This window comes from Crocodylus porosus, unplaced genomic scaffold, assembly GCF_001723895.1.
Source record: "Crocodylus porosus isolate Cpor-Errol unplaced genomic scaffold, CroPor_comp1, whole genome shotgun sequence".
NCBI classification, from domain to species: Eukaryota; Metazoa; Chordata; order Crocodylia; family Crocodylidae; genus Crocodylus; species Crocodylus porosus.
The window spans coordinates 5,260,025-5,284,234 of record NW_017728925.1 but is presented as its reverse complement, the minus strand read 5'-3'; the positions used below and the strand labels follow the sequence as shown (position 1 = coordinate 5,284,234).

General features: G+C 51.3%; 1 protein-coding gene across 3 annotated transcripts in view; it reads left to right on the top strand.

Annotated features, from left to right (window-relative positions):
- The window catches only part of AKNA (AT-hook transcription factor), a 55,051-nt gene that overhangs the window by 19,381 nt on the left and 11,460 nt on the right, over positions 1 to 24,210 (top strand). For all 3 annotated transcript variants that reach the window (XM_019540625.1, XM_019540626.1, XM_019540623.1), the window contains exons 2-15: positions 2,338 to 2,846; positions 4,926 to 6,181; positions 7,041 to 7,115; positions 13,522 to 13,678; positions 14,664 to 14,824; positions 15,046 to 15,105; positions 15,905 to 16,032; positions 17,371 to 17,587; positions 18,057 to 18,208; positions 18,500 to 18,685; positions 19,493 to 19,769; positions 20,482 to 20,588; positions 21,067 to 21,317; positions 22,089 to 22,239. In XM_019540625.1, coding sequence (XP_019396170.1) covers positions 2,519 to 2,846; positions 4,926 to 6,181; positions 7,041 to 7,115; positions 13,522 to 13,678; positions 14,664 to 14,824; positions 15,046 to 15,105; positions 15,905 to 16,032; positions 17,371 to 17,587; positions 18,057 to 18,208; positions 18,500 to 18,685; positions 19,493 to 19,769; positions 20,482 to 20,588; positions 21,067 to 21,317; positions 22,089 to 22,239 — 3,506 coding nt within the window. In that variant the 5' untranslated portion in view covers positions 2,338 to 2,518. The remainder of the gene's footprint in view (positions 1 to 2,337; positions 2,847 to 4,925; positions 6,182 to 7,040; positions 7,116 to 13,521; positions 13,679 to 14,663; positions 14,825 to 15,045; positions 15,106 to 15,904; positions 16,033 to 17,370; positions 17,588 to 18,056; positions 18,209 to 18,499; positions 18,686 to 19,492; positions 19,770 to 20,481; positions 20,589 to 21,066; positions 21,318 to 22,088; positions 22,240 to 24,210) is intronic.

Sequence of the window (24,210 nt, the reverse complement as noted above, 5' to 3'; positions counted from 1 at the left end):
ATTTGGGAGTAGACAGCAGCCAGCTTAGGGAGCAAAAGAGGGGAGTTGGCAGCCTATGCAAAAAGATGAGCATAGGTCTACTGCCTGTGGTCCCCTATGCCCTCAGTCAGGAGCCGTGCACTGAGTCTGCATGCTAGATCTGTCTGCCCGTAAGACCTGCGAGTGCATTAAGTGGACTAAGACTGAAACAGAGGGAGCTTAGTGTTGGAGTAACAATAGCCCCAGGCACTACAGCTCCCCGCAGCTCATAGCTGCGGCAGGCCCGTTCCTAGGCGGTGGCATAGCGGATTCTTGTTGTAGAGGAGTGCCCTTGCCTGGGGCAGCGGTTAGTACTGCATCACTAGCTTTGGAGTGAGGAGGAGGAAGAGAGAGATGGAGAAGAGGGTTATTAGTGTTCATGGGGGTGGGGTAGGGGAGGCTGGCAGGAGGGGGCTGAAAGCGAATGGTGGAGACAGACAACAGGCTTCAGCTGCTTAAGAGCCTCTGCAGGCTGTTGAAAGGCCTGGAGCAACTCCCCTTCACACAATGGAGGAAAACAATGGAGCCCTGCTGCTAATGGGCCCCTCAACCACACAGCAGAGCTACAGTCCCTGCGGTCCTGGCCTCTCCCGAAATGTGACCCAACCCTAATGGCACAGAGAGAAACCTAGCAGAGAGGGAGCTGTGTGGGGAACTGCCAGCTCAGAGGGAATGGGATCGGGTAGCAAGTGGAGACCACTGTTGCTCTGCTCTGTGGATCAGAAGAGCTGTGGGTACCTCGGGGTGAGGTCCCCACTCCTCCAGCCCACGGCGCCAGCCAGTGCCCCCATAGAGCAGGTCTCCCCCCCTCAGAGAGGGAGGGATCGGAGGAGAATATGCTCCCATGCAGCCCCACAACCCTGCCCTGCTCTCTGCAGGAGCCTCCCGTTGGGAACACCTGGGTTTACCGCCACTCTTCCCTGGTGATCCCAAAGCGTGCTCTCAAGTGCCCATTCAGCCACTGTTCACTTCTCACAGTGATGTAACGGCTTAAACAGTGGAGCCTGTGCCTCCAGCTGCCAGAAGGGGGGACAGAAGAGGGAGGGCACCGGGGGCTGGTCTTTGTCCTGAACAGACTCTGCCGTAAGCACATTGCCACATCATCAGCTGCTGCTACTGTAGTCTCCCTAGCTCTCCGTGCGGCTGATTGACGCTGTGTGTCTCTCTCTCGTGTGCTGTCTCATTTGCCCAGGGGTGGGCAGGGAGCAGTCCTAACTCTCGCTCTGGGGATGCCTGGCATGAGGGGTCTCTTCACTCCATCTGTTTGGTCAGAGCTGCAGATTTGCTGGCTGGGCTGTGGGTGCCTTGCAAGGACCAGCCTCTTTTGGCCTGCCCAGGTGCAGAGTGCTTGCTTGCTGAAGGGTTGGGGTGATGGCCCCATGGTTATTACCAGACTCATGCTCAGGGATGGGATGGAAGGTGGCAGACACTTTTCCCCAGGACGTCTGATGTGCACGGTTTTCGGGCCAGGGTGTAGAGAAGAATTGGGTTGCAGCATAGGATCCCTTCCTGCCTGGTTATAGAGCAGATGTGACCCTGCCCGTGAGACTGGGCTTCAAAGAGGTGCAAGGGAGGATGATATCATGAAGTGCGTGTTCAAAGGAAGGGGTGAGAGGGGAGGGAGTCTCTGAAGAGCAGCAGCTCACTCGAGGACTGTGCCAGGGAAATGAAGACCCTTGGCACTTGTTAAGGATGGAGCCCTGCTAGTGATGTTGAGCTGCTGTGTGCAGGGCCATAGGCAGCTTGTTTGGGCCTCTTGAGAGCATGCCACAAAGGACCTTTTTGCCATGACCTAAACTGCCTCCAGCTGCACTGCCACTGCCTGTGGGATGCTTGGTACCAAGCGGGAGCTGGCAGGCTCAGCATCACAAGGGAAGGGAAGGCTTCCACCTTTCCTTGGTTCCCTAGGGGGCATTACCATGATCTTAACTGTTATTGAGGCCAATGGGATGGCAGTGTGTAAAGGCAGGACTACATCTATGTCATGGTACCCTAGGAGAGGTAGCATGATGTTGTGATGGCATCACGACAGGGACAGCAGCCCCATCCTGCATGTCAGATTCCCCTTAGAGAGAGGTTGCTGCCATTGCGCCCATGCTCCTGTCTCCCATGCTCCTCTCTGGAGGGAAGGAGCAATCCATGAGGTGACTCGAATTCCCTCAGAGCTGGGGATATGGAGAGTGGGCAGGGAAGCTGGCATCTCTGTCAGGAGACAGGGGAGGATGGGGAAGGGGCTGGGGGGTGCTCTGAATGCAGCCCACTGTGCCCTTGCTGGCTTCTGTTACATTTCTTCCTATCCCTCTCTCCTCTTAGCTGCAGGCAGGATGCTGAAATGCTGATCAGAGTAGCAATGTGACCTACATTCCCAAGGAACCGAAGGTGCCCCCAGCCCACCAGCCGTTCACAGCACCTGTACCATGAAACGACACAAGTGAAGCCCCTTCTCCACACTTCCCACCCTGCCACAGTGCCTTGCACCGTTCACTGCTGGCAGCAGGACATGGCCAGCTCAGTGTCATGGGTGCACTGGGCAGAACCAGACCTTAGCCATGACTCTGGGCAGCCCTGGGAAGAGGAGGTGGAGGAGGAACTGGCGGGGCACATGGATGAGAATGGACTTGTGGTTACCACCAGCCAGTGGGGCACATGCCCCTCCCAGAGGCCTGCAGAACTGGAGTTCCTGGGAGATGTCAGATTTCCTGAGGAGCCAGCTTTCCTCCCAGGTCACTCAGCGCAGAGGGAAAGGAGATTTGATCTTGGTGACTTGCAGGACTTTGAGTTGGGAGCATCCAGAGAAGATGTGGACAGTGCTGTGAGCCCACCCCTTGGTGAGTCAGGTTTCCTTTCGGTCCATTTTTTCCCTCTCATAATCTCCATGTAACATACCTATAGCAGCCAGAAGTGACTGCAGTAAGGAAAGCAAGTAATTGCCAGGACTTTGGGAGGTATCTACAGGTCCAATTCATCACATGGGACCCAGCTGTCGACATGGTACAAATCCTAGTGAGATCCCAAAGAGTTTAGGTGTATGGAGTCAGCATTAAAATGCTCTCTGGAGTGGGACATAGCGCATGTTATATACGCACAGCTCAGTGGTTCAGGACAGGAAGTGAGAAGTCACCCTGCCTCCAGCTAAAACCACAGGAAGCAGGGCAGATGGCAAGTACTTGAGCTGGCACTTGGCCAGTGCATATGTGCCAGCAGTGTTCTTCCACCTACAGAAAAGTGCTGAGAATATTTAATGGTCATGAGAAATAAAGAACTAAAGTCTTAGTCTCCAGAAAAAGTAGGCAGTGTTCCAGCATGACAGCGCCGTAGGGGGAAGGGGAAAGCACCGTCTCTTGAATTTCCAGTACCAGTTCTTGCAGGGCCTTGGCACTTTCCTAGGAGGTCTCTCAGCCAAACACTGACTATTCCTGATGCTGCTCAGCTTATGAGAGCAGGCAGGATCCCTGCCAGAAATGCTCGGTCTCCAGGCTACCAGAGGCTTCCCATTGGGAAGTGTCAGCTCTGAGGAACATCACTCCGGCAGATTTGCCTCTAAATGCGTGTGTTGCTTGAGAGGAGAGTGACATCCATGCCAGACAGTGTACAACAAATCTCTCCGTGCATCTGAAACCTGCGGTACACCCTTTTCCATGGTCACAATATAGGGGTAGCCCACACACCAGTGCCTAGGTGGTTTAGGACCATAAACTGGGACTTAGGCTCCAGAATCACTTAAGCACATCCAGAAAAGTTATTCTGAACACCTCTACGATTATCTGTGAGTGCTCAGGGTAAGGTAATTAAAAGAAAAAAATTAATGTCAGTGCTATATGATTTAGGGCTAGATTTTGGTGTCCAAATGCTATTGAAAGAAATGTACCTAACCCCAGTGACTACCTTTAAAAATCTGTCTTTTAATACCCTGGAGGGAATAGTGGACTTCACAGATTTTACTGATGGTAAGAAATCTCCGTTACTCTAAATTATGGAAAATTTTGTGAGGAACTGTGGAGGGAGATGGCAAAATGAAGTACCTGGGCAGCACAATGACAAGTTATGTTTCAGTGCTGATGAGGGCAAGGTAATGCTGCTAGGGTCCTTTTAGGTAGGTAGGGTGCAGTGAAGAGTTTGGAGTTAGTTGCAATGCCTTGTGTGTAAGAGCCAAATGATTTGCAGACATCACAAGGGAGATATCTGCTCGGGGTGGTCAGAAAAGCCAAGAAGATATTAGTCTGGACTGAATAGGAATAATTTTTGCAAATGTGTTTGAGCTCTTCAGTGAGAGGGTGCACTCTAAATAAATTTACATTATATATTAATGATATGCTGTTTTCTGGAAGATTGTTCCCTTATCTTCTGTGATGACCATAACAGGTCTATACAAATCCCAAAGCAGGGACAATAAAGAGAAATGGAGACACTGAATGTCCTCTGCTTCCTCTGAAGTCAATAAGAGGTTGAAGTGTGCATCACTTTGTAGAATCTGGCTAGACAAGACAAAGACAATGCAGCTCCATCTTAATGTTAATATGAGATCTGCTGCCTCTACCAAGAACCATAGCACTGAGGCACAGCCTGTTCTTGGCTCCTCCTTGAAGGGGGTTGGGAAGCTGTGGGTACTTCCATGGTGATGCCCTACATTTTCTTGCTTGGGGTGCACATATTTCTAGCCTAGTAAAAGCCACTAATCTACCAGATGCCAGTAAGGCCCAGTAAGCCACCTGCCTTAGGGCTTAAGCCTACGACACAATGGGCATATCCAACTCCCCCAGCACCACTGGAGTGAAAGGTCCCATCAGGAGGCACTTGGCATTAAGAGGACCTAAATGCCCCGCGGTTTGGGGGTGGATCTCAGAATCCATAGAAACAAGGAAACTCTGAAGTGTTTGGTGATGGCTGCACTGCTGTTTGTTTTCCAGATGATGAAGAGGAACTAGAGCATGATGGGATGCTGGAGGACCCCAAATCCCCAACCTTCTGGTGTCCACGAAGAGACAAGCAACTGGACATGACTGAAGATGATGAAGATCAAGCTAGTATGGAGGAAGTAGAGAGGCAAGGGGATGACTGGGAGGCAGGGAGCGAAGGGGAAGCCTACCCAGAGCTCTCCTTTGAGGTCCAGTACGGTTCTGAGTACAGCATCAGCCCTGATGCTACAAGGGATGCCCAGGCTCAATATGAGGACTGCAGCAAATCCATTAGCTTCACCACTGATGGCGGGGATGAGGTTTCGGAGCACTCAGACATCAGCCCTTCCCCCTATGGTGCCCCTCCAGAGCATCTCTACAGGCCAGCCCGAAGAGCTATAGGAGATGACCTTGACAGCCTCAGTCAGCTTGGAGAGAGCCTGGAGTTCCCTGCAGAAACTGAGCTGTCCTCAGCCTCGGGCAGACACCCAGAGAGCCCTGAGCTGAGCCCACTGGCCAATGCCACCCCATGGAGCCTGACCGGGAGCCTCTTGCGCCACTTGTCTATGGATGACCTTCAGAACGCCCCGAGCGTCGATGCAGAGACCTTCCCCGAATCCTCCTGTGCTGAGAGAATGGAGGATCCTCCCAGAACTGTTGCCAAGGCAACCTCTGTTGATAGAATCAGGGCATGCCACCACCGTCCCCGATCTTCAGCTAAGGGCTCCAAGAGGCCCGGGGATGCATTTAGGGTGGCAGGGAGTCCCCCTCCCCTGCGAAGGGTCAGCAGCCAGCCCCAGGACAGGGCTCGGAAGCTGAAGAAGACCATCTCCCTGGCGCTCCCGTCCAAGTTCAGTAGGCAGTCCAGGTCCCTGAGCCCTCGGGGAGAGGCCATCGGGAAGAAGGAGAAATGCTGCAACTCACCCAAAGCAACCTCCTCCCGGCCATCCCCAGCAACAGCTGAAAGTTTGCGGTATGGCCGAGGCCAGCTCAACTACCCGCTACCGGATTTCTCCAAGGTGGAGCCACGGGTGAAGTTCCCAAAGGATGACCAGAGCTACCGTCCTCCCCGGAGCAGGACTCAGCCCATGAGGGTCAGGGGCTCTGGGAGCCCTGTGATCTTCAAGTCCCCTGCAGAAATCGTCCGGGAGGTGTTGCTGAGCAGTGGGGAAGGGTCCCCAGAGAAGTGCCCTATCCCTTCCACTGCCAGGGTCCCCAAGGAGTTCAAGTCCCCCAAACAAGCCACTGAGCTGGTGCAGCAGCTGCAGGTAACTGCCATCTTTCACAGGCCAGAGAAACTGCTGGGGCAGTGACCAGGACACTGTAGGTGAGAGTGACATGGCTGCACGTGACCAGGGCGTCTCTATCTGGGCTGGAGTTTAGGGATGTATTTTCAAATGCTTTAGCTGTTAAGGTGCAGTGGTAGGCGAGCCACATTGCTGTCCTTGGCCGTGTCCATGTGAGCATGGACACTTGGTTCCCCAGGGACAACTAGCAGCAGCAGATATCCAGGGGTCAAAAAAAACCCCTGCACTGCTTCTTGCAGTGCAGAAAACAGCTGAATGTGCGCTATGTTACAGCAGATGTGTCTGTGGTGCCGCATAGCACACAGCCGCGCTCATCTGGACATGGCCTATATGTCAAACTCTGGTGAATGACCTCACTGCAGCCTTGTCCTGCAGGAAAGGGAGGAGGGAGGAGCAGTGAAAAGGGAGGGAACCCGTATTGGAGCCTTCACCTGTAACGATGCAGAAATGGTACCAATAGGGAGTATGCCATAGGGCAAGTCATCACATTGGTTACTAATAGCAGACCAGTAAAATAAACCAGTAGGAAACCCGATTCATGTAGTTCTTCAAGTGAAGTATAGCATGTAGGGGGATTAATTTTTGAAGAATTGTTTTATTTTGTGAACTAAGCTCTAAAGTCCCTGTTGTCTGAAGCCCTAGATACACATATACACATTCATACTACAGGTCAGTGCAGGCACTTATGTTTTTGAATGCACCTGGCACCATTATTACCTATTCCTTCCTTTGCTTACTCCCCACCACCTTTACTTTTATGGTAGTACCTGGACTATCCCCTGTATAATGCTGACAAGTGCTTTCCTGGCTCTCCTTCCAGGAGGACTACCGCAGGCTGCTGACAAAGTATGCAGAGGCTGAAAACACCATTGACCAACTGCGGCTAGGAGCAAAGGTACAATGGCCGGGGGCTGGGGAAACACCAGCGGGCCAGAGGCTCAGCTGTCCATGCCTGTTGGAGATGTCACCTGTTGGGCTAATAGCCTGTCTTGGGAGAGCTAAAATTTAAAAAATTATGATGGGGAAGTATCATTATTCCCATTTTAGAACTGGAGAAAATGAAGCACAAAGGAGCGAAGCAACTGCTCGGTGTCACACAGATAAAAATAGGAATCAAACGTAGGCCTCCTGGCTCCCTGTCCAGTGGTCTCTTCACTGACCCATGCTGCCTACAGATAAAACTAGCACTAGAACTACCCTTTCCCCATGGTATTTTGGCAGTTTTCCTTCCAGCCAGCACTGCAAAGTGCAGAGGCAGCCTGGAAATTGCAGAATAAGCTTCCAAACATTTTAGAGCTTCTGAAACTTCAGAGCCTTTTTGATTCCTTGACTTCAAGCCCATGCTGAACATTTGGATTTAGTTTTAGTTCATCTGACCAGGTGTGTGCTAGTGAAACCAGAGACTGGGGCACTTGGAGCAGGCCAGGAGTATTGCATGCTGGGACCTGTCATCCTCCGGTACCAGCCCTCCATGAGTTCAGCAGGGTGGTGTCCATCTGTGCAGGTGCAGTTGTGAGGGTTGTGCCATGCTCCCATCCTGGTCCTCAGGGGGTCAAAACTTGGGTTCAGAATCTGGCCCCTTCAGCCCATGGTCTGAAAAAAGGGGCCTCTCACTCTGGTGTGAATGGGTTCCCTCCACCATCTCAGCTAGCGCAATGGCCCACTTCCATCCCAGCATCCACACGTCTTGTTAGTCTGGGCCTCTCCCTCGCGCACACACACTTGTTGAAGGGGCAGGATAAGCTGGTCCTTCAGAACATGGTTCCCCTCTGAGAGCTTGGTCCCTGCCTCCTTCCCCAAGCTTTTCATTGACATCACTCTTCTCACCCTGCCTCTGGCTTCCTTCCTCTTTCAGGGCAGTTGCAGGGCTGCGGTTTACTGAGCACAGTGCTGGGGGACAGAAGTCAAAATCTGTTGCAACGTCACATTGCAAAGCTGCTTGCACTGTCTCACCTCCCCCTTCACTTCCCTTCCCGTCCGAGCTGGGTAAAACAAGGCCCTGCTCTCGTCCAGCAAAAAAAAGCAGCATTTGCATGGAAGCCAGGTGCAAATGTCAGAATATGCCTCTGACCTTTTGTGTATATTTTTAATGCATTTCCTCATTTTGCATTTGTGCCTCTGGAGTGTTTGCTTGCTGCCAATTTTCTAGGAAATGGGGGGAGAGAGGAGGGAGAAGGGTAGGGCTAGGATTCAGAGTGGCTAAGAAAAAATTGGAGGATTGGGCCAAAAGAAATTTCATGCAGTTCAGCAAGGACAAGTGCAAAGTCCTGCACTTAGGATGGAACAATCCCATGCATCAGGACAGGCTGGGGACTGACAGGCTGGGCAGCAACTTTGGAGAAAAGGACCTGGAAGTTACTGTGGACAAATAAGCTGAATATGAACCGGCAGTGTGCCCTTGTTGCCAAAAAGGCTACTGGCTTGTTGGGCTTCATTGGTAGGTGTGTTGCCAGCAGGTCAAAGGAAGTGATTATCTCGCTTTATTCTGCACTTCTGAGGCCACATCTGGAATACTATGTTCAGTTTTGGGGCCCCCGCTACAGAAGGGATGTGAAGATATTGAGAGAGTCCAGCAGAGGACAACAAAAATGGTGAGGGGGCTAAGGGACATGACTTATGAGGAAAGACTGGAGGGACTGGGCTTATTTGGTCTAGAGAAGATAAGACTGAAAGGGGATTTAATAGCAGCTTTCGACTACCTGAAGCGGGGTTTGCAAGAGGATGGAGCTGGACTTGTTCTCAGATGAGAGAACAAGGAGCAACGGTCTCAAATTGTAGCAAGGGAAATTTAGGTTAGATATTAGGAAGAATATTCTCACTAGGTGGGTAGTAAAACACTGGAACAGGTTACCCAGAGAGGTGGTGGAAGCTCCATCCATGGAGGTTTTCAAAACCCAGCTAGACAAAGCTGTGGCTGGGATGTAGTTGGGAATGGTCCTTTGAGCAGGGGGTTGGGCTAGGTAACATCCTGAGGTCCCTTTTCCAACCCTAACTTTCTATGTTTCTATAAAATCCCATTTTGAATACCCTCCCAGAGAGGAGAGAGCTGGAACTGTGCCCCTCAGGTAGTCATTTTACCCAGGCCTATAGCTCCTGGTTTAACAGCAGCTGTTGGGTATGCGCTGTGTGTGGATGCACTGACTCCTGCCAGGGATGCTCTCACCTGCTGCCTGTCATTGTTTCCTCACTGGGGCAAAAACATGATTCCCCCAAGTAATACACCTTGCTCTCCAGCTTTTGGTTAAGCCAGTGCCTCTCGCTATAGGTATGTAGATCACTCTCCTCACCATATCAGGTTGTATTCTTCCACACTTTCAGCAGACAGGGCTGTTCTCCCCCTTACAGAAGGGGACTGAGGCATAGAGACCAACATGGGTCTTGAGCCACTGCAAGGTGCCGTGGCACATTTTAAGTTCACTGGGACTTGCTCAAGGCTATATTCAGGAAGTCTGTGGCAGAGAATGGGACTGCCCCTGCATCTTGTAAGAGTCATGCTAGTGTCGTCACCACTGGGCCATCCAGCCTGCCTCCATTCTAGGCTCCATCAAATAACAATTTCCAAGCAACCTTATCTTAGCTTTAGGACCCTGCTTGCCCTTTGTCTTCCCATATAGTGCTGGCTGGGCTATGATCGCACTGTACCATGTGCTGGTTTAGAGAGTGTATCACTGGTGAAGACATAATACCTGTCTGCAGATGCAGCCTGGAGGAGGGCACCCCAGCAGCGGCAGAGCAAGTGCATAAGCAAAGCTTGTCAGAAGACAGGAGAGTGACCAGTTGGGCTTGGGGCAATGGAGATGCTGCCTGGGAGTTGCATTCAGAGACAAAGGATATCTGTCTGCGTACAAGGCTTGGCAGTGAGCTCCAGAAGCAAATCCTGTCCCTCCTCCTTCCCGTCTTCTGCACCTGGATGCCTCTGCAGGGCCCTGCCTGCTGTGCTGCCCTTCCCAGGGCCCCCAAGCTGTCACCTCAGATCTTCTTGGTTTCCACAACACATCTCAGTCTGGAGCACTGTGACAAGGGTGACATGTCTTGGCACAACACTTCATGGGCCAGGTGGAGGGGTGGGGCATACAGCCATCGGGCTTGGGCAGGCAGCATGGTTTTGCACACTGGCTTCTTTGGCTCAGGAGCTTTTTGCGCACAGGTTCCTTTGGGTCCTGGCTGGTCCCTGCGGAAGAGGGGCTCATTCAGCACAAGGGCCCCAGGTTGATTTGGGGGGTCAAGAGCCACACCCCTAATCAGCTGTTCATCTGTGGCTCCCCTATACCAAGCTCAGCTTGAGAGTCTCTGGGGTCCCCTGGGGCATTTGTGCTTCTATAGCCATGGGTTTGGCAGCCCTGTCTCATTGCTGTGATGGGAGGGAAAGGCCAGGTATGGAGCCGGCTCTCTTGGTTTGAGAAAATCCATTCACCTTTCCCTCTTAAAGGTACAGTGCAGCTGCCTCCCATGGAAATCAGTGGGAGTTACAAGCCCTCTGTGCTTCAGCTGAATCAGGTGATTCACTCAAGTTCACAGCAAGTCAGAGCTGGGAAAGAGTCCAGGAGTCCCGACGCCCAATCTCTTGTGCTAACTTGTTAAAATAATTCTCATTCAGTATTACAAAGATGTCCCAAGCTTTGGTATGATTGATGAATGAAGCTAATTACAAGGAGAGCACATCATTTATTTTGCCAGAACTCTACGTGTGCCCAGCACAACTCACCCTTAGGTCCCTAGGTTGGAGAAGTGAGACTTAGGGTCAGATTGACACATATTGCCCTCTGTTTTCTGACATTACAGATTACAGATGAAAGTAATGAGGATGCAGTGATTAGAGCCCGCAGTTTAGGACATGAAGCTACCTTGGTGTGTCTAATTCACCAACAAAGGGTACATTATAAATGCCTAGCCTGATCTAAGTCTCTGATTGTGGTGCAGAAGCAAAGGCCTGGTGACAGCTGAAAGCCTGGCCCAAAGGAACTGAAAGCACACTTCTGATCTTTTCTGGACTAGGGTAATCAGGAGCATTATCCCTTTAAATAAGAAAGACTCAGACCCTTGAACCTAAGACTTACCACAGTCTGTGGCTATTTTATTAGCCATAAAGGGAGTGGATCTTTTTGGCAGTATATACTGCTTTCTGAATCACTGCAGGTGATGGGTGTGTATTTTATACACACAGGCACACTTCCTCCTCCGCTTCTAGAGGGGATATGTTCTTGAAAGATAAAGGGAACTGCCCATTGCTATGGACTGTAGTGGGAGTGCTGCATTACTTTCAAGTGGGTCACCACGTGTGTCCATTGTGTCCTTTTCAGCAAATGCAATCTGTGCTTCTGTGCTCTGTTTCAAGTGCTTATCTTTGAGGATCCAAGGGTAGCCTGGGCAGCAAATATACTGCCTGGAGCATGCCTCATGCATTGGGGGAGCACTCCAGACTGACCTGCAAGATGCAGTAAATGTGCTGTGGCCCTAAAGTGTTTGTGTTCAAGGATTGCCGTAGTGTTATACATTCCCAGGGCTTTCACTGCTGCTTCGTTTCAGCATTTGTGGTAGCCAGGGTGTCCCCTACCTGAGGTGGTATGCAGACACACTCATAGCATCTCTGCAATATCTTGTTTTGCATTGTCAGGGTACTGATAAGCCCTGGTTCCTGGCCCTTATACATCTGTAAAACAAAAAGATAGTTCCTGCCCCAGACAACTTACACACACCCCCTTGTGAGGTAAGGAAATGCTCTTATTTTCATTTTGCTGCACTGAGGCTCAGAGAGACTAAATAACCTGTCTAGAGCTATTCAGGGCATCTGTGGCTGAGGAAGGACTTAAAACTGTGTCTCCCAGGTGCCAGGCTGATGCCATTGTATCATTCTTCCACCCAGGTGACTCTGCAATCACCTGTCCCGGGTCTAATTGCCTGGCAGACTGTGGATCATAGCTGGCCACTTGTTTTGGCGAGGTGGCTCCCCTGCACTCCCTACAACATGTTAAAAACAACCTAAGCAATACTTGTAGTCAGTTGGCAACTAGAATAAAAGTCAACTCTTCAGTAGTTGAAGCAGGTACCTAAGGGATTTTTCTCCAGTATCACAGCAGTACTGGGATAGCCACTTTCCCAATGGGGGAAAGTGAACAGTAAGGCAAGAACAAGCCCAGAGCAATGCCAGTGGTCACAAACCCTGCCCAGTCCCACATGGGTACATGGCAGTTTGGGCTGGGGTGTGGGAAGCACGTGGTACCAAAAGCCAAATGAAAGGAAGAGCTTTGGGGAAAAACTCCTTTTGTGTCTCAGGCCAGCTGTGGCAGGGGAGGCGGATCTGAGCCTTGCTTCACACTGAGAGTGAGCAGATGGTGGGGATTACTGAAATCCAGCTTTGTCTTTGGCCTGAGGAGGAGGGGTGAGAGCAGGGGATGGGTGGAGGGAGGCAGGGAAGAAAAGTGTCTCTCAGTGCTGAGGGTTTCCCATCAGCGCTTATTATGTTCTACTGTGAGAATAAGTGCAGCATAAAGAGAGTTGCTGCCAGACAGAGGTCTCTCCTAGTGCCTCCTTCCTAGGCTAAAAGGAGAGTCAAGAAAAGAGTCTGACTGGGAAAGAAGCTAAGGAGAGCTTTTGCTTTCAGTGTTGTATCTGCCCCCAGTCCCTAGTAGTGAAATAGGTTTGTGCATCCATGTGGTTATGTACCTGGGATTTGTATGCATGCAGATGTGTTTGAGGACATGTTTGCATGCAGACCTGCGTGTGCAGTCGCTGGAATGTGTGTTGTATGGCCTGATATTCCTTCTGCATCTGTTTTCCCCTCACCACCCTGCATGGATGGTCTGGGCACGTGGTGCATTTGTTGTGCTCTAGGGTGGAGACTGAGGTCTGCTTGGGCAATGCCAGGGGCTGGCAGGCCTGCTTAAGCTGGTGTTTACTCATCTCGGCCCTTCCAGCCTATAAAGACGGGGTGGCCTCCAGCTGTCACTCTGCATTATTACTCTTCAGCAATGTGACAGTTGGCAGCTACAATCGCCTAGGGCAGGAAAATGGCTAGTAACAGAGCTGACACTTAATGTAACGGAGCCCCATGGCCGGGACTGCCAGGCACCCCATGAGCTGATAGTGCTCTGTGCATGTCCCCAGCCCTGACCTGCCTGAGGAGAGGGACCTCAGAGCAGCCATGGGGCACAGAGCATTACTTTACAGTCAGCACAAAAGACATCCTGCTGCTGCTTCCCGTGTATCCTCCTGTTGAATCAGTTACTGCCTGAAGGCCTGGCACCCAGGTGCTAGCATCCAACGTGATCCGAAGGCTCCATTCACTTTTCTCCCACCCTCAGGTGAGCCTGTACTCTGACCCTCCAAACCCCAGCCACAGCGTCCACATGGGGATGGTGTCTCATGGCTCCAAGATCATCGCCTTCAGCATCCCACAGATTAGGACAGCTGAGTTCAGTGCCACCTCGGCTCCAGCCCAGCCAGCGATCCTCGGTGAAGGTGAGTTGGAAGCACCGGAGACACTGAGTGCAGCTGCTTTTGTCTCTTCGTTCTCCTATCCCCTGTCTTCATGCCTGGCAATAAGTCCAACTCTTAAAGCAGCTGGAGAACAGGAAGCATTATAATTTGAGGGACAGCAGTGGGGATGCTTTCAGGACAGAGGCCACTGTGGAATGTGTTTGCCCTCTACCTGCCCCCACCAACATGTGGTTGAACTGAACTGCGCTGCCAGCCGCTGTCCTCTGTTACCAGCATGTGCTCCAATACTAAGTCCGCAACATGAGAAGGCTGGTGATTATGCCCTGGTAGATACTGTGTGCAGTATTCATTTACACTACTGTTCTCTCACTCTCACACTTTGCCATTCTGCTCCCCGCCACCACTTCCCAATAGACACGCTTGTGTTTGCCCACACATTGCTGGGATGTCTTGTGTGCAGCTGTAAGTGCATCCTACTGAAAGCGTGTAGCATCCACCTAGCCTACTTGTATCCTTGGAGAAGCAGGCCATGATCCCAGTATTGTTCTGGTCCAAACTCAGCACTGGCACAAGTCCCCAACAATTTCAGTGGTGTTTGCGCCATTTTTGCAAGCTCTAAATATCTTCTACCATTGTTCTGTGGTAAGGGGAGAGAAAAAGAGAGGGTGTGATGCCTGACAACTAGGCCTTTCTTTAAGGGGACCAAGACCAGAGATGCTGACTTCCAAGCAGTTACTACTGCTGATTAAGATATGCTTCTGAGATTGAAATGCTAAATGCTTCTCCCATAGGGTGCTAAATGCTTCTGACTTGTACTGAGCTTCTGGGATTGAGCTTAAAGGCTGGTGTTTGGTGCCTCTCCTTATGTGAGAGTCAGGTCCATGCTGGAGACCATGGCTTTGTCCCTGCTTTAGCCTTCACTGAAGATGGGTCCATGAGGTCCAGATTCACCTGGAGAAAGGAGGTGACACCCTCGGGATCTCTTTATGTTGCTGCTCTGTTCCAGGGTACTCGTTAGCACCAGGAGACCAAGATGCATCCTCCTTGGATCACTCCATACTTGCTGGTTTGCCAGGGACTGATGGCTGCACCACTGCAGAGAGGCCGTTCCTAGGGAATCACCTGACACAGACACTGGCTGGTCAGACCAGGAAATTCCAAACACAAGTAGGTCGGCTTGGGGCAAGGAAACCTCAGAGGGAACGAGTCCATCCTTGCTGGGCGGTGGCTGTGTGGAGCTTGCCAGTTCTGGGGAAGAGTCCTCAAGGGAAAGAGACAAGAGAGGAACTATGGGGAAGGGGAGGGAAAGGTAGAGGCTAAGCTACATTTCACTGCTATCAGCACTGACCCTGACGCAGAATAGCTGGTAATGCTCTGTTCTTGATCAGGTGGAAGCCTTTGAAGAATTGATCCAGATGAGAAGACTGACCCCACAGGACCAGTTGAAGGTACCTCTAGCTTTGCTTTTTGTTTCTCCCATTTTCCCTTCTCTTCAGATCCATGGAGCCATCCACAGAGCAACTGGCCTGTCTAGTCCTGGGCCCTGAGCTTGAGGCCCATCCATCACCAAGAGCCACAGAAGAGCAGGGTCCCACATAGAGATTCTTCCCGTATCCCAGGTGAAACATGCAGCCGTCCAGCCCTGAGGCTGCTGCTCAGTGTCACAACAGTGCATTGTTGCTTCACAGTGTCACAGTGGGATGACACAATGATGGAATGATGCAAACGTGATGCTGCTTGGGCACATTGAAGAAGCCAGGGCCATAAGCTCTCGCGGCACACTCACAGCTTTAACATAAGAGTTCTTCATCAAAAGTAGGGAGATAAATTAGGCAGCAAAGAAGTGAGCAAGCTAGGCTCATGAGACATGTAGGCAGCCCTGTATCCAGCTACTAGTACCAACTTAATACACTGGTTTGACATGTATGAGTTTGGTTTCCCCCTTATAACTGGCCCCAGAGAAGATGGGAGTCTGCTATTTGATCTGTCAGCAGATACCCTGTGGTCTGAGTAGCAAATGTTTGTATTATTAGATCTAAAAGTCTCAGGTTCAATCCCACTAAAGACTCCTGTTGTCTTTATAAGTGCATGGCCATGGCTTTGTTACCCTAGGATGTGGAGTCCCCATGCCGCGTGGCACTGAGGGCCTAGTGAGATTAGTCTTTCATAGGGAGGTCTGCTGATGTTATGAAATCTGTACTGTGGGAGCTGTGGGACTGAAAGCTCAGACTCATTGCCTTATCATAGGGATTTACGAAGCTAAAGGACACACAGGAAGCTCTGGAGCGGGCGTATCTACAGGCACGTGAAGAGTACCGCCAGAGGCAGCAGTGCCAAGGCACAGCAGAGCCCCTGGGGGAGTTTGATCCAGACAGGTAGGTGTTTGACACTCCGGTTCCAACTCTGGCTCACGCAGAAGGACCGCAGGCCTCGCTGGTTAGGGGGCCGGCCCGTCATGGGAGACCAGGACTCCATTCCCTGCTCTGCCACAAACTTTCTACATGCCTGTGGGCAAGCGTCAGCCTCTTTGTGCTTCACTTCCTCATTTGTAAAAGGCAGGTCAGCACTGCACTGTCACACAGGGGTGTTTGAGGCTAGACACACTAAAGAGCACAAGGTGCTCTGAAATGTTGGTCTGAAAGGGATGGAGCTGTGTGTGGGAGTTCGTGTCTGGCCATATTGCAGCAGCCAGGCCCCAAGGGGTGTGTGTGAATACTTAACTCAGATGCAGATGAGCCGAAGCTCCGCAGGCCACCAGGCTGATTAACGCAACCTCCTTCACAGCGCTGGAGTGTCCTGTTGTGATTGTGCCATTTCATTCTAATCTGCTTGTGTTTCCTGACAATATTTATGGCCCCTAATGAAGGGATGAGGCCCCTGACTCTCAAGCAGTGAATTACCATCTGCTGGGCTCTCTGCACTTACCGGCCCCATCAGCTGGTTTGATCTGGCTCATCATTTGCGTGATAAAAGGATGCTGTGACACCGCAGACAGTGGTCTGGAGACCCACGTGTACCCTTTTATTATAGGGGAGTTGGAATAGCTTGTAGAAGTGGACAAGTCTTTGATTTCAGTTACATCAATGGAAGTCCAGGGTATAACCCCACCCTGGCCAATGGGCCTAATCTGCCTGCTCCTTTTCATGAATGTGGGCATCCTTGGGTAGAGCAAATAGACTAAAGATATATAGGGGGTGGGATCCAGCCTTGCACAAGCACTGGCTGTCTGGGTTTAGGAAATGATTACTTCTGTGCACAGGTTATTCTATGGCTGCCCTGAAGCTCTGAGGTTGGTGACTCAATATATGGATCATTGGCCTACCAACATGCAGCTCCTGGTTTAACTCCGTTCAGAATCTGACCCAGAGGCTTCCACTTTAAGGCCGTTCTTATGCTTGATTCATATTGCCCTTGCATCTAAAGGACGCTTTGCACTAGGAACTATTCATGACAATGGCAAGAGAACCCCTGCCCCAAAGAGCTAGCTGTCTAAATAGACCAGGCAAACAAAGGCAGGATGATAATCCCCATTATACAGTGAGAAGTGAAGCACTGAGTGACGCGGTGTGTCTGGCAGAACTCGGAGTTAAACATCGAGCTCCTGAGTGTGGTCTGTGCCGTACCTGGGAAGCACCCTTCTTTGCTGAATGGTTGGAGCCTCCCAAAGGCTTTGAGGTCCCTCTCACCTTTGCTGATGGCATGCTGTGTTATAGAGCGGTGGAAGGGGAGATATTCCGCCTGGGCATGTGCTTGGAGGAGCTGAAGGACGGGATTGACCGAGCGGTGGAGAGCCAGACCTCTCCACAGAACTGCTCCGAGCCACCCCCATCTCCACGCTGCTTGCCTACTCTGGGCCCAGAAGCGCAGGTCTCCTCCCCAACTCCATCAATGCATGCCCCAGTCCCAGCTCTCCGCACACCCTACCCTGAGGTAAGCTTCACTCTGTTTGCACTCTCTTCTTTGAGGTTTCCCAAGCAGGGTGGTAGCTGGTGGTTTCTAGTGAGGGGACAGTAAAGAAAACTGTTTGGGAGGTGCTTTGAAATCATTCCTCTTCCAGAACCTCCTCTTTAGAGGGCCCATGACCCCGCAGCTGAAGTAGCCTTGGTTTTCCCCATAGCCCAGTTCTTTACAATGACTCCTGCTGGGAGAGGCCGAAATCGGAGGAGCAGTGAGCTCCCTGACACATAGCCAATCCCTTCAAGTGACTTCTGCTGGGAGAGGTGGGCCCTTTGGCAATGGGAGCTTTCTTGCCAACCAGTGCATTGGTTACAGTGACTCTTCCAGGGTGACTTGATTTAGGAAGAATCTAGGTTCCTGTACAGGCATTGGCTGCAGCATCCCTGCAGGTGAGGTGTTTTCTGGTTTGGGCAGGCTGACCTTGCCTCTTTCTATTCTCTAGAGCTCTGCTACAAGGGACAACCATTTCCAACAAGGGGACGCAGAGGTGAGCTCAGCCAGCGGGGATGTTGAGGAAGAAAGAGAGGAGCTTCCCAAGCCCCTTCAGCACAAGCAGCTTCAAGCGGAGGAGGACTTTGATAATCTGCTGGACCAGTAAGTGCTGCCCTGTGAAACAATGTCAAAGTTGGCATGGCGCTTGCCCATGCTACACCCTGCTCTGGTAGAGCAATCAATGTCCCTTCTTCTCATGTTGCCAGTGCATCCTGTGAAACACACCCAAATCCTAGCAGGAGCTGGAGCATCACCCGGAGGGGTAGGGAGCAATTTAGTGCTCGGCCCTCTATTTTTATGGTGGGCACAGGTGCCGCAACACAGGGCTGCTGCCAGTCGGGTGGTGACCTCAGGCTAGACTGAGTGCATTTTTTGCCTCTCTCATGCAATCAGGTACAACAATTTCAAGTCTTTGCCTGAATCTCTGAGCATGGAGCAGCTGGGCTTGGAAGAGAACAGAGCCTCACAGGAAGTGGATGGCTGTGCGGCAGGGGATGCTGGGGTGGATGAGAGTGCTTACAGGACATTGTCACTGGAGAAAGAAGCTAACCACGGGACCAACCATGGGACACCCCAGCCGTAAGTAATACAGAAGCATGAAGTATATGCCCTGCAAATAATGTTCATTACTGGAGTGTTTGTGTGTGGGGGGGAGATTTTAATAAGGCACCAATTTTAAGGATACATTAGTTTATACGCCAAATATAGGGGTCCACTGGGTGGGGAGGGAGAGTCATTGCAAATGTTTTTCATTATTAAAAATATATTTGTAAAGAAAATATAAAAGACTTCCTTATGGTGGACCCAATCACTGAGCTTTCTGTTACAGTTAAACTGCTTGGCTATACTTTCTGATGTTTGCTTTGTTGTCTGTAGGGTTCAGAGTTAATTGTCTACAGCTGAATGAGGGGATTCATGCCTGTGTCAGTCCTGTCCTTTTTTTGATAGGCAGCCCTGCATTGATTGGTAATTTTCTCTGCTGCCAGATAAGCTACACAGCTAGGCCAACATTTTCAAAGGTGACAGCTGATTGTGAATGCCCTGAAAATCCAGCATACAAATGGTAACGTCATGGCGTGGCACTTCAGAGGCATTCAGACCCTGCAGTGCCACACTTCTTCAGCTGAAGCAGTGGATGCTCCAGTAGGAGCAGAATCGGTCCCCTTGTCTTTGAAGGTCCAACATTTCCAGAAGGCTGGGAACATCTGACCTCAGGTGCTTTCTGATCAGCTGTGAGCAGGAAAAAGTGAGGCTGCGGGGAGTCAGCCATGTTTCCTGGCCCAATAGTGCATCTGCAGGGAGTGGAAGGCTGCATGTCAGCCAGGTGACAATGTGGGACACTTCTGAGTAAAGGCTGTGATTGCTTTTGCTTTCTCACCCTAACAGACAGCCCCAGGAGAGGAAGCTGCGCCGCCTCCCCGCAGAGGAACACCAGCAGCTGGTTGGGAGGAGTAGCTGTCCACCCTCTGTCCGGGGTGAAGAGTCGCTCCCTCGGACAATGCCCGTCAAGGCCAGGCCCCTGGCTGTAATCCCCAAGCCAGCTTTCCGGGGGCAGCAGGAACCACTCTCCCGCCAAAGCAGCATGGCCAGTGTGGCAGGCAGCGCTGCTTCTGACCGTCTTCCGCGGAAGCCTTTCCATCAGGCAAAAGCTTCGCAGTCCGAGGTGAGTTCCCAAGAGGCGTGTGAAACAGAGGCAGGGCTCCCAGCTTTTCAGGATACATCTACAGGGCTGCCACAGTGCAGCCAGGTCTGGTATGTGATGCTGGAAGCTGTTTAACAGTACACTGTCATATCAGGCAGCAGGTTCCTCAAAGAGAGCAGAATGACAGTGTCAGTGTTTGAAGAGCAGGGGTGTTGGTAGGGACAGGGTGGAGTTATCCAACCAGGGATGCTCTCTGCTGAATCTGGAAGTATTATTGACTCTTGCAAGAAGGACTTGTCTGAAGTCACACAGGAAACTTGTAGCAGAGGAGAGGCTTGAATCTGAGTCCCTGAAGACCTCAGGTCAGATCCTATTCTACTTGTTAGGTGTCAAAGTGGACCTAGGTACCTAAGTATGATCCTGTGCCAACCTGCTCGGCTTCCTAGAGAAACATTGGTGAGCCAGCCCTTGTAACGTGCCACCATCTTAACCTTAAGATGAAGTCATGAAGAGCAGCAGGGAGGAGGAGGAGGAAACCCTGTCTGCCTTTGGTGCTAGCAGGTTTTTAGAGACACCTCTGAGACAGAAGTCCACGTAGACACCTAATACTTAGAATAGGATCTTGCTTATTGTCTTCTGCCTGAGCAGCTGGACTGCCATCCCTGGCTTCTGATTATCATCCATTGCATTGATCTGGATTGGATCTAGTTATACTGTGCCTCTTCTTTTGTAGGATCAACGCATTGTATCACCAGAAACGGACAGTGGATTTGTGGGGTCAGAGGCAAGCAGGGTGTCCCCACTGACACACACCCCAGAGCATCACCCCTCTCATACTGGGTATGGATTCTTGTCTCTCTTTCTTCCCTGTCCACTTCTTTAACCTGCTCTCATCTCATCTCCCTTTACCTTCTGGCTTTGGATGCTGAGATGAAGGGCCCAGGGCTGAAGGAATGCAGGATGAGATAGCACACCTGGAGGGAAAGGAGCTTGAGAATATGGGGCTGAGGGGGGATTGGTGTTCAGTGAGTGGGGATGAGGGAAAAGAGGCAAAAGCAGGTGATCAAAGTGGGGATGGGGTTCCTGAGTACATAGGACATATGGGAAAGCAAGGGATGAGTGCTGAATGAGTGGTGAGAAGACCAAGAATGTAATATTACAGACCAAGGAAGAGAGGGGGTTGATTGGTGAATGGGGGAAGTTATGGAGTAGCAGCCGTGGAGGGGCGAGGGGCCAGGAAAGATGTGCGGCTGGATGGGTAACCTGGCATCTTGGTGAGGCTCCTTCAGTGACGCCAGTCTGTTTGCCTTGTTCCCAGGATGCCTGGCGTGTTGCAGAAATCTGCCTCTGCATCCCCCCCTGCTGTCCTCCATGCTTCTCTGAAGAAAGACACCAGCCTGTTATCCTCAGAAAAGGGGCTGCGGGGCATGTATACCCCCCTCAGGCAGGTCCCACCAAGGAGCAGTGCTCCGAGACACAGCCTGCCCCACGGCAGCCCCTCCCAGACCAGCTCCCCTCCTCAGTGGACAGACAGTATCACCAGCGAGATGGCACCGGATGTGGACAGTAGTGAGTAGAAGACACCTCGGGTTTGGACCACCCACAAAAGGAGGCACATCCACGACCTCTCTGGGAACAGAGTTCGCCTCCTTCCTCTCCGCAGTGAGAAGGGAAGGGGTGACTTGTGGGTGCTGACACTGAGGCTGATCTGAATGATACCAGCACTAATAACGGCAGCAATAATAATAACAATAATTGTTAATAATAATACTCTTATAGAAATGCTTGATTTCTCTCCATAGATTTTTTTTATTCTCTCCTTTTTCCTATAAAAACAGTTTTACAACTGCTTTGAGTTAAAAATACGTGTCTAAAGAGGTGAACATTTCAGCATTTTTACCATTTCACCTGAAAAGGGTGGGCCAAACTTTGGCTTTGCCACTCAGGTTTTCAGTTCTGAGGAAAAAAGTTAGTGGGTCGGGAAGATTTTGGCCACCTCTCATCAGTATTCGGCTGGTGGTTTTCAAGCTGTTTGGCGGCCTCTGCCAAATAAGCTTGGGGATGGGGAGGGAGGATTCACGGGCCGATGTCTGCGACGGCACCACTTGGTCTTTGGTGCTAAGCAGGCCCCAGGCCCTAGTGGCACGTGGAGTTTGAAGTCATCTGCTGTCCCAGAGGGGTCCCTCCAGGGTGGAGCTGAGGCCCCCCAGCAGGGCAGCGTGGGGGAAGTTGCCTGGGCCATAGGTGAAAATGGCTCTGTCGCCAGGGAAATGCACCTTCAAAGAGGCACCCCAAAACCAGTGTCATTGAAAGTAGTCCACTGTCGTCTTCTTTCACCAGCTCACACAGACTCTGAAGCTGAGGGACAAAGTGGGGCCAACACCTACGATCACCAGCCCAGCAAAACAAGGTGTCCACCCAGCTCCACCACCCTGTCTCCTTCCCCGGTCCGGGCTCACCATGACCTCCTGGACTCACGCAGGGAACGAGAGTAAGTGACCCCTCCTGGAGCAGGCTAAGCATTGCAAGAGGATCCATGTCCACTTCCGGCCAGTGAACGTGGTATCTCAGTGCAGGCAGTCCTCGGACTTGGGACACAATTGGTTCCTGAAAACCGCGTAACTCAGAACCAATTTTCTCATATGAAACAGTGTTATAAATGGGGGATTGGTTCCTGAACCAAGGCCCGATACCTCAGAATTTTGTACTCAGTCAATTATAGATGAGTGATATAGCTATAGTAATGTATTTATATTGTAAATAGCAATCATATCGATTTGGAAGGGCTTCTGGGAGGTGACTGCTGGACTTTTTGAAAGGCTCTTGGTTGGACTTTTTGAAGGGTTCTTGGCTGGAGTCTTCTCAGGAGTCTTGTCTGCAGGTTTTCCTGGAGTCTTGTCTGCTTTTTTAAAGAAAGTGTCCAAGGAAGTTTGGACAAATGTTCTCCAGGGAGATGGGCAACGCAGCGAACTTCTCCGCTGGCGTGGCATCGCATTGGATCAAGCGTTGTAAAGTCAAAACTGATGTCGTAAAGTTGAAACAGGGAGTCAATTTATAAACGTAACTCGAAGCGTTGTAAGCTGAGGACTGCCTGTACTGAGCACCGGCACTGTTTCCCCTCTCTACAGCCATCACGATGTGGAGAGACAGTCATACCCTGGACTCTGTGTCAGCTGTGCCATCACCAAGCCGGTCCCAGAGGCAGTCTCCGGGGCAGCAGTTTCTTTGAAGGAAAGCGCTGGGTTCTTCCCCTGGGTGTCATTAGTTCACAGTGAGCCAGGCAGCCCCGCTGGGTGAAGGAGAAGGGGGGTTGTTTACCTGAGCAGAGGAGGCCTGAGGTGGAGCCATCCTGCCTGGTTTACGCCCTCTCCTTGCACAATAACAGCAAACATTTCTGGGAGCGTTGCTAAGACGCTGCCTCTTGGACGCAGCTGTGGCAGTGGCAGTGGCGGTGCCGGGGCTGGGGAGAAGACATGCTGTTCTCTTTGCTCTTTGGCAAGGCCTAAGCACTTGACCTCTCCCAGTGACCCTAGTCGGGCAGAGATCCCATTTCTCCACTTGTCACCCAGCTCTTTGAGACTTGAGGACTGGTTAGTGCTGGCCTGTCCTTGGATGGAGGAATGCTTTCAGCTCACGCTGCTAGAGAAAGGCTGGTTCCTTGCTTCTCTGAGTCGGGAAGTGCCGAAAGGCCTGGCCACATCCAGTGCAGTAGATCTCTTCCAGGAGGTAAATCCAGAAACCACCCCCTGTGCCTTACAGAGGGGACAGGTCTCAAATCCACTGCAGGACTTAGGCAGCCTCACGAATAATAGGATGCCAGTGGTGCCAGGCAGAGGGAAGAAGGAAGCAGAGAGAATTGATATCACAGTGCTGTTTCCAGCTTTCTCCCTCACATGCATATTAGTCAGCCCCAATGTAGAGGCGTGCAGGCTTCATCCTGCAAATGGACAGCCCCACAGGCGAGGCTCAGACCTGCTCATTTTGCTGGTGACTTCAGATGGATATGAGGACAGTCCTGACTGAAGGGGGTAGATAAGTACTGGCCTTTTGGCAGAAGGCTTTTCAGTGGCTCAGCTGTGCCTTTGAACTTGGCCAGGGCCACATCAGGACCTGCTGGGCAAATCAGGGACAGAGTTGGCATTGCAGCTCTTATGAGTGGGAGTAACTTTAAGGAGCAGGATCCGGGAGCATCACATACACGGTTCTCAGTTATAAGGCACAGCTAAATCAATGCCAGTCGAGCAGGCTCTGAATGTTCGCTGCTGTGAGGATGTGATGGACCCATGGGGAAAGAGGGTCGGGACGCAGTGCTCTTGGCAGCAGAGTTGTTGGCTCTGGCGGTTGCCAGGACCGAAAGCCTTGATTTTGATGCACTTGTCTTATGTGGCCAGCAGCACAGAACCAAGGAGCTAGACTCTGAGCAAACTGTTCTGCCCACCTCTATCCTTCACTAGCCCCTCAG